The 14,397-nt window shown below is 42.7% G+C and overlaps 1 protein-coding gene across 23 annotated transcripts in view; it reads left to right on the top strand.

Moving 5' to 3' along the window:
• The window catches only part of plekha7b (pleckstrin homology domain containing, family A member 7b), a 500,085-nt gene that overhangs the window by 411,945 nt on the left and 73,743 nt on the right, over window positions 1-14,397 (top strand). For 15 of the 23 annotated variants that reach the window (XM_078549252.1, XM_078549249.1, XM_078549250.1 and 12 more), the window contains 3 exons: window positions 8,384-8,903; window positions 11,927-12,013; window positions 13,515-13,634. In XM_078549252.1, coding sequence (XP_078405378.1) covers window positions 8,384-8,903; window positions 11,927-12,013; window positions 13,515-13,634 — 727 coding nt within the window. The remainder of the gene's footprint in view (window positions 1-8,383; window positions 8,904-11,926; window positions 12,014-13,514; window positions 13,635-14,397) is intronic. The other 8 variants (XM_078549258.1, XM_078549265.1, XM_078549264.1 and 5 more) reach the window with 1 other exon arrangement.

Raw genomic sequence — 14,397 nt, 5'->3', positions numbered from 1 at the left:
TGGCTGCCAGTAGAGCAGGCAGATCATGACGTCTATCAGTTGGAAAGCTGATTTCGTGCCACTGGTGTCATTTTGGAGCTCACCCTTCCAGCCAGTGCTCTCTCTCAACCTTGTGCAGCTGAATATGCCTTCAGCAGCAGGAAAGACCCCCACCAGCACCATATAAGGGCTCATCAACTACTTGTAGCTTTGTTCTTGGTTGATTTCTTCTGGCTGTTTCTTTGATTTAGCAAGAATTTGGTGCTTTCTATAGTTGTTTAAAGTTTCCAAAGACTACAGAGAGTGACGTGGCAGCGCTAAGGAGTTTTTACTAGCTCCAAGGCTTCTGCACAAACCAGTTGCTCCCAAACATGGGTGCACTTGTATGTCTTGGGGAATGAACAGAGGCCATACAGAGCAGGACAAACTGCTGGAAGAGGGCAGAGAGGAAGTAGGGCTCTTATCAGGTGGCCATATTTGCCAAGGGGGTTCAGGAAGCAATTCCCCTACCTGAATCTCTGTGAGGAACAGTGAGCCGTAACTTCCAAACTCCGGGGAAGTGTATCTGGTGGGAGTACCCCAAAGATGCGCTGGGAACCCCCCCGGCCAAACCCCGGAAGTTCCCAGGTAAGCATTGTATGGGAAGTTCAAACTATCCTTGGGCGATTGCCCTGCACGAGGAACCATCCGAAAATGTGATTTAAGTTGCGAACTTCAAATGGTTCTGAATGTCACACAGCAATAGTTACCCAGAAAATGTTAGAAGAATTAAAACCACTTCTAACATCAGGGTAACTATTGTATTGACCTCCCTCCCCCTCTCCACCCCCACAGGTGGCTCTGACTCAGCCCTGCACCACCACCCCCCCCAATCCCTGGACCTTTAAACTTACCCGCTTTATGCCAGCTAGTACCGTAAAAAAAAGGCCACAGGAACCCGCTGCGCTAGGTCAGGCGAGATAGGAAAAGCTAGATTTCAAGCTTAGTAATTATGAGCAAGGTGTCAATCCGACTCAATCGCCACTCCTCCAGAAGCTACGGGCCAAGATGTGCGAGATCTGTGCTTCAACAAGGACGTACTCATTGAAATCTGTGAAAGCTGCAACCTCAGAGCAGAGAGAGGACCACTTTGGCAATGACTGTGAAGGTGACGGTAGCGATGACCCTTTATACATCTGGCCCTTTCCAGGCTGGAAATGAAGATGTTCTCCTGCCTACCATTGCATGAGGGAGGTCACTGTCAATCTCTAGTTAGTTAGAGATAATTACTGTTCATTGTCTCTTGCCATAGAGTAGCAGGCAGATCGAGAACATGACTTTGCTAGGATTGTAGGCATTCCCATGGTGGAAGGTGCCATTGGCTGCAAGTCAACCGTGCCCTATATGGGAACCGAAAGGGATTGCTCTCCCTTAATGCCCACCTGGTGTGTGTGACCACGTGCAGAGAATTATGCAGGTCACTGTTTGCTATCTTGTCAGTAGCCATGATGCTTTCAATCTGTGGCAGTCCACTGTGCCAGCTGCATTTGAGCCCTTAAGGTCAACCAAAGGGTGGCTATTAGGTGACGAGGGCTATCCCACTGACCACATTACTGATGATTCCAATTGCAACCCACACACGTGCATAGCAGACATACCAATGAAAAGCATGCTGCCCAATGAAATGCTATAGAATGGATCTTTGGCATGCTGAAATAATAATTCAGCTGCCTACACTGCTCTGGAGAAGCCCTAAAGTACTCAGTAGAATGGGTGTACAGGTTCATGATGGCCCACTGCATGCTGCACCACCTCCCAGTTGTGAGGGTGTGGTCTTGACCCCAGCTATGCAGCAAGCAGCCCAGTAGTAGAAGCATGAGGAGGAGGAGCAATAATAGAGGTAAGAGAAGAGGCAACGTGGACAGCCCCTTTCTGGCCGGGCTGTCCATGAAGAACTGATCCAAGTGTGATACCAGTAATTGCAAATCCAAATCCCCATTCACCAACACACTCACACCTTACTTCCACTGGCCATCATGGTGTCCACTTAGCTACAATGAAAATAATAATAGCCACAACAAAATCAGCTCTCCATACCAAATTTATAAATCAGATAATTCCATATCGCATAAAAACTAAATCAGCCTTTTGCATTCCTTCAGTTCCCATTTTTTGTGTGCCTTTGCCTGTCCTGGTGTTCTGACGCAGTCCTAACCCAGTGGCGCAGCATGGCTGGTGGAAGACCACTGGCTGCTGATGTTCAGTGGGAGAGACAAGAGATAGCTCTGCAGGATGCCCTGAAGCAACTCTGGGCCAAGAAGGCCTGGATTTATGCTATGCCATCACAGCATGGGTGGCAGCAGTCTGGGCTGGATGGCTGACGTGTAGTTTTGTCAAACACTGCAACAGAACGAGGATGAATAACACATAATTACTATTGCGGTTTGGTTTAGGTACGGGCTTTTGGTATGGGCGCAGAGCAGAAAGCTGATTGGAGGGATTCAAGTAGGAGGTTACCAGAAAAGTGGACAAAGATTTGAGTGGCAACAACACATGTAAGGACTTTGAGGATGGCAGGGAGGTTGAAGATGAAGCAGTATTTTGCAAAGACAGAGGGGTTATGGGATGTTTTTTGGGAAGGGGTTGATAATGGTGGTTTTGAAAGGGATGGGACAGTGTTTGATTAGAAGGAGCCGTTTACAATGTCAATGGCAACAGTGGGAGGCAATGTCAATGGCAACCTGAGAGAGGGCAGCACGTTTTTGCTCCATGGAGCCACTGCCACTTCCCCAGGCTGTTGCCTAAGCAATCTGAATAATTTGTTGGAGGACAGGTTACTGAACTGCTGTGCAAGGCCCCTTTGTACTTTGCTATCCAAAGCCAGCAGTTTAAGCTTGCATGGCAGTAAACTAACCTTGCATGACAGCAATCTGTGCTTCCGCTGCAGCAACCAGGAGCTGGGTAGCTGCTGCTTGAGTCGCAATGAAAGCTGTGACATTGGTCATTGAATGTTGCAGCATGATTGGATCTGCAAGTGTGCGAATGGAGTTAGCCACCGCTTTCATGCTGGAAAGGATGGACTCCAAGCTCTGAGCAAAACCCTTTGTCATGATGGTGCTGGACTTCTCCATGTTCCTGACATCAGTTGCAGGCTTTCCAGCAGGCCTGCCAATGCATCAACCATTTTGTTCTCCATAACCCTTCTTATTCTTCTGTAGCTAACCCATCTGAGTCCTCTGCAGTGGAGCCCCTATCCAACCTCACCCTCTTCTGAGCTGACACCTATCCTTCCCCCCTGCACTGGTTACAGTCCACTCATGCCTGATCTCCCACCATGTGCAGATCCCACCTCTAAACTCAGACAGTGCGATTGTCTGAGCTGGTGGCTGCAAATGTGAAGTTTGCTTTGCAAGCTCTCCTGCTTGTTTTCCTCCACTGCCTGACTACTTTGCTCCAAAGTTGGGTAACTGAAAGAAAGAAAGAAAGAACAAGAGTAAGTTGTGGCCTGGTGAGTCCTGGAAAGTAAGAAATGCATGCTTACATCTGCAGCTGGCAAGTTAGAGAGTGTGGGATGGGTTCGAGGGGTGGGATATCAGAAGAAAGATTAAATGTGAGGATATCCTCATCTTCAACGGTTTCAGTTCTGCCACTGGCCAAGGCTTCAGCAGTGGGCATCCCACGATTAGCCAGTGCTATCTTCCTCCATGGGAAGTAGGCAATGGAGGTGCCCCATTCCCTCCAGTTGGCTTCCCCTGTCTCTGGTTGTGCATTACTTTGTCCTGCAAGAGAGAGGGAATGCGTCAGTGAGTGTGATGTAACCTGTTAGTGATGTGTTGGTCATGGTTGAATAGCTGGCAATGTGTTCAAGCTGAGAGATATGGGTAAGAGGCCTGCAGCAGCACTAAGTGTGTGAGGTGTAAGCTATGAATGTTGGGTATGAGTCCTGATTGAAAGCCAGGTTGCATGGTAGGTGAGCGATAGGGCTCTGGTGATTGAGTTATGGTTGAGGCTAGTGGTGCAGTTGGTAAGATATGGCACTGATCTTGGCCTCTCATTTGGGTTCATTGAACTTGGAACTTCTAGTGGCACTGCATCCAAGCTCTTAGAGTTTGACTTCTGGCATTGCCCTGCATGGGTATCTGCCTTCTGGGCATGGGTTTGCAAGGCTTTCTGGCCCCAAGCAGATACAGGACATCTCTCCTACTTTCTACCTACTCCAGAACAGCCTCTGGGGCAGGGTGTCAGACTCAGGGCCACGCTCTCTCAAGTCGTGCCATTCCTCTGTTTTTTCCAGGTCAGATTCAGCTGCCATAGGACAGCCACCACATGTTCCAGCTACAATCCTTCTCCCTTTTAAGAGATGCAGGCTAGCTTTAAGCAGTGCAGGCATCAACTGGGGCTGGCCCCTTATGATACTGACCCTCTGCTGCCACATCCAGCCAATCAACAGCAAGGTTAATGCTGACTGAACATTGATTTCATTTATAACAGCAGGCAGCATGAAGTTTGCATGCCTCCTGCATTTGCAGTCAACACACAGGGGTTAACCGTGCATAGCAATTCTCATGCCTGGTTTTGGGGGTAATGACCTTAACCCCTAGGTGTCAGTACCTGCATGATTTTTGTCTGGGGCCAATGTTTGCAATTACATTCAGCCCTATTGCTTAGAGCCTGCTCAGTGTTTTTTTTTACTTTTCTGTACGTATGGCTCTGAATGGTTAATGTTTACAAATCACTGCTGAGCTATGCTCTGTAGTTTATTTAAATCTTCTTTTCCTCTGTTGTGTCTGGCTTCTGGCACTTTCATTACAAATGTTTAATGGAATTCGAGTGCTCAGTGTTGGCTTGTTTTGTGCTTGTTTAATATTAAACACAGAATAGTAACAGTTGCTCCATTTGAGATTGAATGGTTGTGGTTCTGTAGTAATACAAAATCTATCCAGATACAGACATTGCTTTCTCAATAAAGCTACAGTTATAATATTTAACAGAAGTGATGGGTTATGTTTAACCTTGTAAACAATGGCTTTGTTTAACTAACACTATTCTATTATGGATCTTATTATTGCTAATTGGTTATTCATTGAATACAGCCATATGCTAACTGGCGTAAAATTGGTTCATGCAACTACTTTCCTTTGTAGTGGCCAGGACCACTTTCTTTCCTCCTGAAGTATGCATTTGGGATATTCACACAGCACAGATTGACATCTAAATATAATATGTAGTCTGCCATTTTTGTATCAAATGGGTTTTCGAAATAATGATTGTTGCACTACATTGATTTTACAGAAATATTAATATTTTTTATTTGTAGGCAGTTTGAGTGTAATGAGTGCACAACACACTTTTACCAGGATTATTGGTATCGAGTGGAGGAAGTGGATGAGATCATTGTTCGTGTTGAGGTCAAAATTACATAGGATTACATAGGCCACTTGGCACAGAAACAGGCCATTTGGCCCTATCAGTCCTTGCTAATATTTATGCTCTACTCAAGCCTCCTCCCATCTTTCCTCAACTAAATCTGCCATCATAATCATCTATTCCCTTCGCCCTCATCTAGCTTCCCTTTAAATGCATTTTATTTATTAGCTTTTACCACTGCATGTGGCAGAGAGTTCCACGTTCTGATCACTCTTTGGGTAAAGAAGTTTCTTCTGAATTTCTTGTTCCCAAAAGCAGCCTCTGAGGACTCACTTGGTGAATGCTCAGCCGTAGAGACCAGGACAGTCCAAGTTTGATTTCTGACCTGTTCTGAAATAACTAATATGACCAGATGTACCAGTAGGATCACCTAGTGACCCATTCTGGAGAAAAGTGGATATATGATGATAGTGGGAATGGGCTCTGTTTTGATGTCCTTCACATTCAAATAGGCTATCCACTGTACTAAAGGCTTCAATTGGTTATTGAATTCAATGGAAGGACAAACTGCTCTGTTCTAGATGTTGACACCCCTGACTTCAGCCTTGTAAATAGTGGAGAAGCCTTGAGGAGTCTGGAGATGAGTCCCTTTTCAGAGACTTCCGAACTTCTACCCTTGCAGCCACTGTGTTGATACTCTGCTGTAATTAAAATCTAGCCAGTGTTGACCCCAAGATAATAATCTGTGGGGGACCTCTGTAATTGTGGTGCCATTGAGATTTAAGGAGAAATGGCTGGGCTTTCTCATGTTTGATATCCTTGTAACTCATCCTATTTGGTGTGATTGTTACCTGCCACATACCAGACCAAGCCTGATTTTTATCTAGGATTTTTTCTGTGGCTGGCTGTGAATTGCTTCATGATCAGAAGAGTTGTGAATGGAGCTAAGCACTGTGACATCATCAGTAAACAGTCCCACCCCTGACATCGAGGGAGGGAAGGTCATTGCTGAAGCAGCTGAAGATGACTGGGCGGAGTACACCACCGTGTACAATCCTTATTGTGATGTCCTGGCACTGACATGACTGGCCTCTGAGCATCTTCCATGTGACAACTGGGACTCTAGCCATTTAGTGCTGTATCTGAATATTACTTTGAGGTCTAGGCAACAACTTTCACCTCTTCTCTGATATTCAGCTCTTGTATTCAGCTCTGATATTCAGCTCTTGTACCCTATGATATGGGTTAGAGCTAAGCAGCTCTGGCAGAACCTGAACTGAGTATCAATGATCAGGTTATTGGTAAATTATTGTTGGGGGATGATGCAATAATGACTCCTGTCATTTTACCATTGATCAGTCTATTTGGGCAGTAATTAATTGTGTTAAATTAATACTCTCTTTTGCCTCTAGCAATTAATTCACAACTGTTAAGTATGATAGAAACAGCCTGTCAGTCTATCAAGCTGTATACATAAGCACCTTTAAAAATTTCTGTTTCACCATCATAAACTGTATTTTTTTATTCAGATAGTTGTTTTCTCAGATTGTATCTCTGTTTTCCATTTTTGTTGGGGGAGAGATACCTCTGTTATGACCCTAGATGATTAAGTTTAAACAAAATAAATCAAGGACAAAAATTCTTGGGTGCCACTCAGTGCTAGGTTAGCTGATTTTATCCAGCTAGTGGCAGAAGCAGAAACAACAAAATTAGGCATAGAATCACTACGTTAGGGAAAGGAAGTTAGGCAGGTCAAAATTAGTCAGGGTTCTCACTTCTGACCAATAAATAGTGAAATAAGCTAAAAATGATGATATATGAATGTTACAGGGACTAGTTAAGGTTACAAAGTCCTCTAGAGTCAACTGGCCATACTCATTTCCAATGCCTTCAGGTGATGAGGAGGAAGGGAAAGTAACATATGGGCTGATGTGTGGCACGAATGTCGCTTGCCACTTAAGTGCCAGATGGTGACCACCTCCATTAAGAGTGAATCCTAATCATCTCTCCTTGACATTCAATGGCATTACCCTCATTGAATCCCCCATTATCAACATCCTGGGGGTTACCATTGACCAGAAACTGAACTGGACCAGCCATATAAATCCTGTGCCTACAAGAGCAGGTCAGAGGCTGGGAATTCTGTGGTGAGTAACTCGCCCCCTGACTCCCCAAAGACTGTCCACCATCTACAAGGCACACATCAGGAGTGTGATGGAATACTCCCCGCTTGCCTGGATGAGTACAGCTCCAACAACACTCAAGAAGCTTGACACCATCCAGGACAAAGCAGTCCACTTGATTGGCACCCCTTCTACAAACAATAAATATTCATTCCCTCCACCACTGATGAACAGTGGCAACAGTGTGTACTAATTACAAGGTGCATTGCAGCAACTTCTGATGGCAGCTTCCAAATCCACAACCTCTACTATTTAGAAGGACAAGGGCGGCAGATGCATTGGAAGACCATCACCTGCAAGTTTCATTCCAAGCCACTCACCATCCTGACTTGGAACTATATCGCCATTCCTTCACTGTCGCTGAATCAAAATCCTGGAACTCCCTCCCTAACAGCACTGTGGGTTTATCTACACCACATGGACTGCAGCGGTTCAAGAAGGCAGCTCACCACCACCTTCTCAAGGGCAATTAGAGATGGGCAACAAATGCTGGCCTGTGCCTTGTGGTACATTTATTCAAGGCATTAGGGAGGTGACACCGAGGTATAGAGAAAAAAAAAGATTTGTAGAATTGACCAGATGCAGAAGAAAGACTTGTGTTTACATAGCAAAAAGCATGGATCTTTGCTATGTCTCAAACACAGCATATGAATTAATTATTTAGAAGTTTTGATCAGTAATTTTGTGGCAATTGCTTAGCATGCAACAAAATCCTACAAACATCAATGATGAAAGACCAATTAACCTGATTTGCCATTTTAGCTGATGGAGGAAATTATTATATTTTCTATCAAATGGACAAGACGTGAATTTCAGAAATTCTGTGCAGCATGCATGACTTGTCCTTTACTTTTCTCTTTCATTTTCTTTTTCAGCCTTGCATCTGCCCAGACCCTTCCACATCGGACACTAAATCAATCACAGCCTTACCCAGAGACTTACCAAACTCTGCCAAAGAATATTGGGCAACCTTCAGAAAGCTCCATAGCTGCGAATCATAACCTACCAAGTGATTACAAGTATGCTCAAGACCGTGTTAGCCACTTAAAAATGTCAAATGAAGATCGGAAGGCCACTAAGGAGGGTACTGTGTGGCAGCTGTATGAGTGGCAACAGAGGCAGCAGTTTAAGCATGGCAGCCCAACTGCTCCAATCTATTCCTCACATGCCACAGACTTTGACTCTGGCTTACCAAAATCTGCCTTAGATGTTCCCCGTTCGGTCTCTGTCCCTCCGTCTCCCTCAGATATCCCGCCACCCGGTCCTCCAAAAGCCCTCTCACCCAGAAGACTGCACACTCCTGCAGAAAGAGTCAATGTCAAACCCTTGGAAGAAAGACCATTCGAGCTCTTATTTTCAGGGTCTCCGAGAAGAGCCCGTGGCCCCTTGACAAAGGTAAGCCTGTGTTTTACACTGTTGCGAAACGGATCGGGCTTTGTTTTCCATACATGCAATAATTAGTAAGATGATAGGCTTGATCCCCCCAGTCTGTGCTGAGCTAGTGTAGAGGCAACACTGTATCCCAAGGTGGGGAAGGAAAATTAATCAGCATTCTAGATCTTGGACATTCATGGATCCTAGGTGGAAATTGCCCAGCTCTCAATGTCAGATGAAGAGATGATTGGCCATTATGTTCATTCCCGTCTACATGCTGGGATCTGAAAGCCATCAAAAGCAGGAATGCTGGATGATATGTTTTCCCCTGCCTTGTCCAGGGATGTTGTGGTCAGTTATGGAATCCCTATTGCCATCTTAGTTGCAATCAACTAACTCACCACCGATCGGGGATCTTCCTGCTCTATTTATACTCATGCGCAAAAAAATGGATTATTTGAGGAAGTTACTAAGAAGCTGACGTGCTCAAGTGAAGATTAGAAGAGAAAACAGAAACTCCAGCAATAGTTTAGAAGGAGCAGAGCTGTCAAATGTTGAGCGACCTCTTCTTTGAGTATTTTTAAGTGAATAATTTCAGAAGGATAATGCCGATATGTCAATGTAAAATCACTCTGCCTGATTATTTAATGTTATTTTTAAGTAACTTCTGCCTTTTTATGCAGAGTGACAAGGAGTGAACTGTCAGCACTAGTGATAGTTAAAAAAAGAGAGCTGAGCAGCTCTTCACTCCTTGTACCTCCTACAGTTTACTGACAGGGCAGAGGCATTGATTTCAGTGGAAAGGAAAATCACGCGCGATGTCTAATGGGTGGCTAATTCGCTAGTGCCTATTTTACACCCTGGCTTAAAAGTTAAAATTGCTCCCATATATTTTATCAATGCTCCATGCTAATACTTTTCCAAGGTCCTGACTCATCACTATTCCAAGCGTTAGGAAAGTAGAAATCCATCATAAAACTTTAGCTCAGTGCAGGTGACATAGAGACACTTCAACTTCATATTCGGCAGGCTGGAAGTGGCTGCAGAACGTGGAGCCGCAACAAGTTCTGTGTACTACTTAGCAGAGCTTTAGTGCAGAAGTCGTAGGGCAGGGTTTTCCAATTTGCTTGCCAGTCTTGTTTTTCTGCCAATTCACTTTAATGGGGGTTGGTAAGTGCAGAAGTACAAAACATCAGCCACATGTTAACAACCTATTTTTGATTCCTTATTTTAAAAATCCTTTCTTATTAAAAAGTCACATTATGGTATTTAGAAACCTTATGTCCCCCTTTCCCAAATGTGATAACTCATTCTGAACAACGGCCTTTATGAAGAGGGAGAAAATAGAGTATGAGGGAAAGCTAGCTGGTGATATAAACACTGGTAGTAAGAGTTCCTCCAAGTATTTAAATAGGAAAACAATAAGTAAAGCTAGTGTTGTTCCTCTAAAGAGTGAGTCTGGGGAATTGATAATGGAAAACAAAGAAATGGTGGAATGCGTTGAGCAGGTTTTTTTTGCCTGTCTTCACTGTAGAAGACTCAGAAAACTTTCCAAAGGTACTTCAAAATCAAGAAGTGAAAGGAAGGAAGGAACTTAAAACAATCACAATCACCAGGGAAAAGGTTCTGGGAAAACTATTAGACAAGTCTCCAGGACCTAAGGTCTTAAAAGAAGTGGCTCCAAAGATAGTAGAGGCATTGGTTATAATTTTCCAAAATTCCTTAGATTCTGGGAGGGTCCTAGCCAATTGGAAAATAGCAAATGTAACACCTTTATTCAATAAAGGAGGGAGACAGAAAGCAGGAAACATTTGGGCCAGTTAGCCTGACATCTGTTATAGGGAAATTGCTGGAATCCATTATTAAGCAGGTTATAGCAGGGTATTTAGAAAATCATAATGGGATCAGGCAGAGTCAACATGGTTTGGGAAATCCTTGTTTAACAAATCTGTTTGAGTTCTTTGAGGAAGTAACAAGCAAGTGGATAAAGGGGAACCTGTAGTTGTGGAGTACTTGGATTGTCAAAAGGCATTTGATAAGGTGCCACATCAAAGGTTGCTAAACAAGATAAGAGCACCTGGTGTAAGGGGCAACATATTTGCGTGGATAAAGGATCGATTAGCTAACAGGAAGCAGAGAGTAGGGATAAACGGGTCTTTTTTGGTTGGCAAGCTGTAACTAAGGGAGTGTCATAGGGATCAGTGCTGGAGCTTCAACTATTCACAATCTATGTCAATGACTTGGATAAAGGAACCAAATGTACGGTGGCTAAATTTGCCGATGATACCAAGATAGGTAGGAAAGCAAGTTGTCAAAAGGAGGTAAAGAGTCTGCAAAGGGATATAGATAGGTTATGTGAGTGGGTAAAAATTTGGCAGATGGAGTTTAATGTGGGAAAATTTGAACTTGTCCACTTTGGCAGGAAGAATAAAATGCAGTATATTATTTAAATGCAGAGAGATTGCAAAACTCTGTGGCACAGAGGATCCTGTGGATCCTGGTGTCCTGGTACATGAATCACCAAAATTTAGTATGGTACAGCAGGTGAATGGAGATCAGGAGAAATTCTTTCTCGTAGAGGGTCATTAGTCTATAGAATTCTCTTCTCCAGAAAGCAGTGGAGGCTGGATCATTGAATTTATTCAAGGCTGAGTTTGATAGATGTTTGGTAGACAAGGGAGTCGAGGGGTATGGTGGGTGGTGGTGTGGGATGCAGACAGGAAAGTAGAGTTGAGACCAGATCAGCCATGATGTTATCGAATTGCAGAGCAGGCTCAAAAGGTCAAATGGCCTACCCCTGCTGCCAAGTCCTATGTTTCTTGGTAATGGCCTAATCGGGACTTGTCACTTCTAGGACATCACCCAACAATCAAATGTCAGCCTACACGACAAGTATATGCCAGCTATTTTACCATGGGGGTATCACAGTCAAGCTCAGTCCTGGTACGGCATAAATATCATTTTGGATCTTTGATTGTTTAACCAATTTCTCTACTACTGTGCAATGAACCTGTGCCAACTTGTTACTTTGTATTTTCTGGCAGAGCTCGGCACACATCGACAGGCGCTCTATGCCTCCCATGGGTTATATGACGCACACTGTCAGTGCCCCCAGTTTACATGGAAAGACAGTAAGTTCCATTCTGAATATATGTCTATTTTCATATTGTATTGCAAGATTGAGGAGGGAGGGTTTAAATAATTAATATCTATACTTTACATCATCATTAGACTGCATCCTTGATAGTTGTATTAGCAGAAAGAGTAACATCCAGCAGTACTCAGCATGGTCTGATGAGGTGAAATTGCAAATTATATTTCTCAATTACAGCTCCCAGTCAAGTATATATGGCTTCACAGTAATCAACATTAACACTTAGAAAAATCACTTGCATTTTTATTATGCTGCAGAGAATTAGATATTTACACTCTACACGTCAGAACAATTGTGTTAAATAAATTAAGTTGCAGACAACTCAGTGTTTCTGTTGCTTTTAAAGAGAGCTTTTTTAATACCATTCCTAACCATGAAAAGATTTCAAATATTTTGTACTGGCATTTTGGTAACTCCAACTGAGCAGTATTAATTACACTTGATGCAGATGAGTTTACAAATGCAATAACTCAAACATGTTTTGTGTGGAGGACTTGTTAATTCACCACCATCCCCTTCACCTAGATTTTATTAACTGACACTCTGCTATTCACTAAGACTCTGTCGAGGTCCACATGTAGCCCTCATATGTTTTTTGAAATAGGCTACTGCTTTTACGTAACCTCAATCATTCATTACGTGTTGTTGTGATGTTTTTTCTCATTCTAAGAGAGTGAGCAAAGTATTCACAATGGCAAATGTACATTTACTTAATAGGTACAACAAAACAAATCTACTTTTTTTGGTAAATATTGCAAATTTAGTTGACTGGTGTAATTCATTGTCACAGAATATGTATGTAAGTATTTGATTTCATCTAGAATTCCCTGTTTTATTGCAAATAACTTACAGTAGTCCTTGATTTTAAAATACTTGGAAACTCAAGGTCAGGTGAAACGGCCCATATTTTCCTGGTGCATTGTTCACAAAACATAGTTTGCTGAATTTCAGTTTAGTAAACTCTGAACTGATTACATCTGTGGAGTTTAAACTAGTCACTATCTCAGTTTATGCATAAAATGCATGATGCATTCATTTGATTTTTTTTTGATCCTGATTAACACCTCTTGGCAGTTCAGCCAAATTCATTTGGAATTTGAGAATGGGTTTACTGTCCAAAATTGTGAAGTGTACAATCCCTGATGAATATCAGAGGAGATTTGAGATTTATATTTAGCTTATTGTTCAGTCATGATGAAATATTTCAAGCTAACTTAACAATGCTTAATGTTTCTTAGCCTATTTCAGGAAAGAAAAGAAAGTCATATACATCTCTTCATTGGGGTTTCAGCATCATTTTTCCCATGAATGTCTTTTACATATAATTTTTATCCAAGCTGATTTCTTGAACATTATTAACTCTTTTGGTACTTCTTGATTGTCATATGCTCATAGCTAGGTACGTGCACATAGCAGGGTTTGAGCGACATGTTTTAATTGCTAATGCCTCCCTTAATGACCAACTATATTACCCGCAGCTAGAAGAACTAACTTTACTGCTCATCCGATTACGGAGACATCAATCCAAGCTGGCCAATGTTCGAAATCATACACTTGCCCAGTTGCAACTAAACAAGCTGAGCCAATCCAACCGTCAGGTCAGCTGCTGATTGGCTCGCATATGTCACCTGATGTGGCTGTTTGTCCCAGAATGTTTTATGAGGTTACTTGTTGTATGCTTTGTGTGGCTTTACATTAATATTATTTTAAATGTTCACATTTACAAACCATAGCCAGCAAGTTCAGCTTTTAACATTTATTCCCATTGAACATCATGTTAGATCATTCCCCAGAAGTCATTGGTAATGAGCTTTAATGTTTATACATTTTATTCTGTAGTTCCCACAAAATTTGTGTCCTCAACACAGCTTTTCTAGTGTTGTTACAGAGTATTTGACTGTATATGGCTCCATTATGAAATTTAGTTTAAATCCAAATCTAGAACTCCTCTGGCTCATTAAGTAAAAACGGAAAAATCAATCAAGCCTCTGACTCGTGATCAGAAGCCAGCAATCACTGCTGAGGAAAGCCTGTCTCTGCCAGCATGCACTGCATAGGTTCACACTTGAAAACAAACATTAGATGAGGTGCCATTGAGCAGCCCATGCTCATAGCACCCTGTCCCTTGGGGAATTAGTATCTTCCGAGCGAGAAAAATTGAGCAATTTGAGTAGCTGGAGGCAGAAAGAAATCCAGATGTTTACAATTGCTCTTTCTGAGACTGTTATCCAAAGTAAAACTCTGATGTTTGAACTCAAATTATCCTGCAAATGGATGGAGATGGCTCTTTGCACTTTGTTAACATTGTTAAATCAATAGTCAGATAGTTTGCCTGCGGAGTAATCTAATTTATATACTAAT

The sequence above is a fragment of the Cetorhinus maximus genome, chromosome 9, assembly GCF_964194155.1.
Source record: "Cetorhinus maximus chromosome 9, sCetMax3.hap1.1, whole genome shotgun sequence".
Lineage (NCBI taxonomy): Eukaryota > Metazoa > Chordata > Chondrichthyes > Lamniformes > Cetorhinidae > Cetorhinus > Cetorhinus maximus.
Note: the sequence above shows the minus strand (reverse complement) of the source record. Positions and strands in the feature narration are given on the sequence as shown.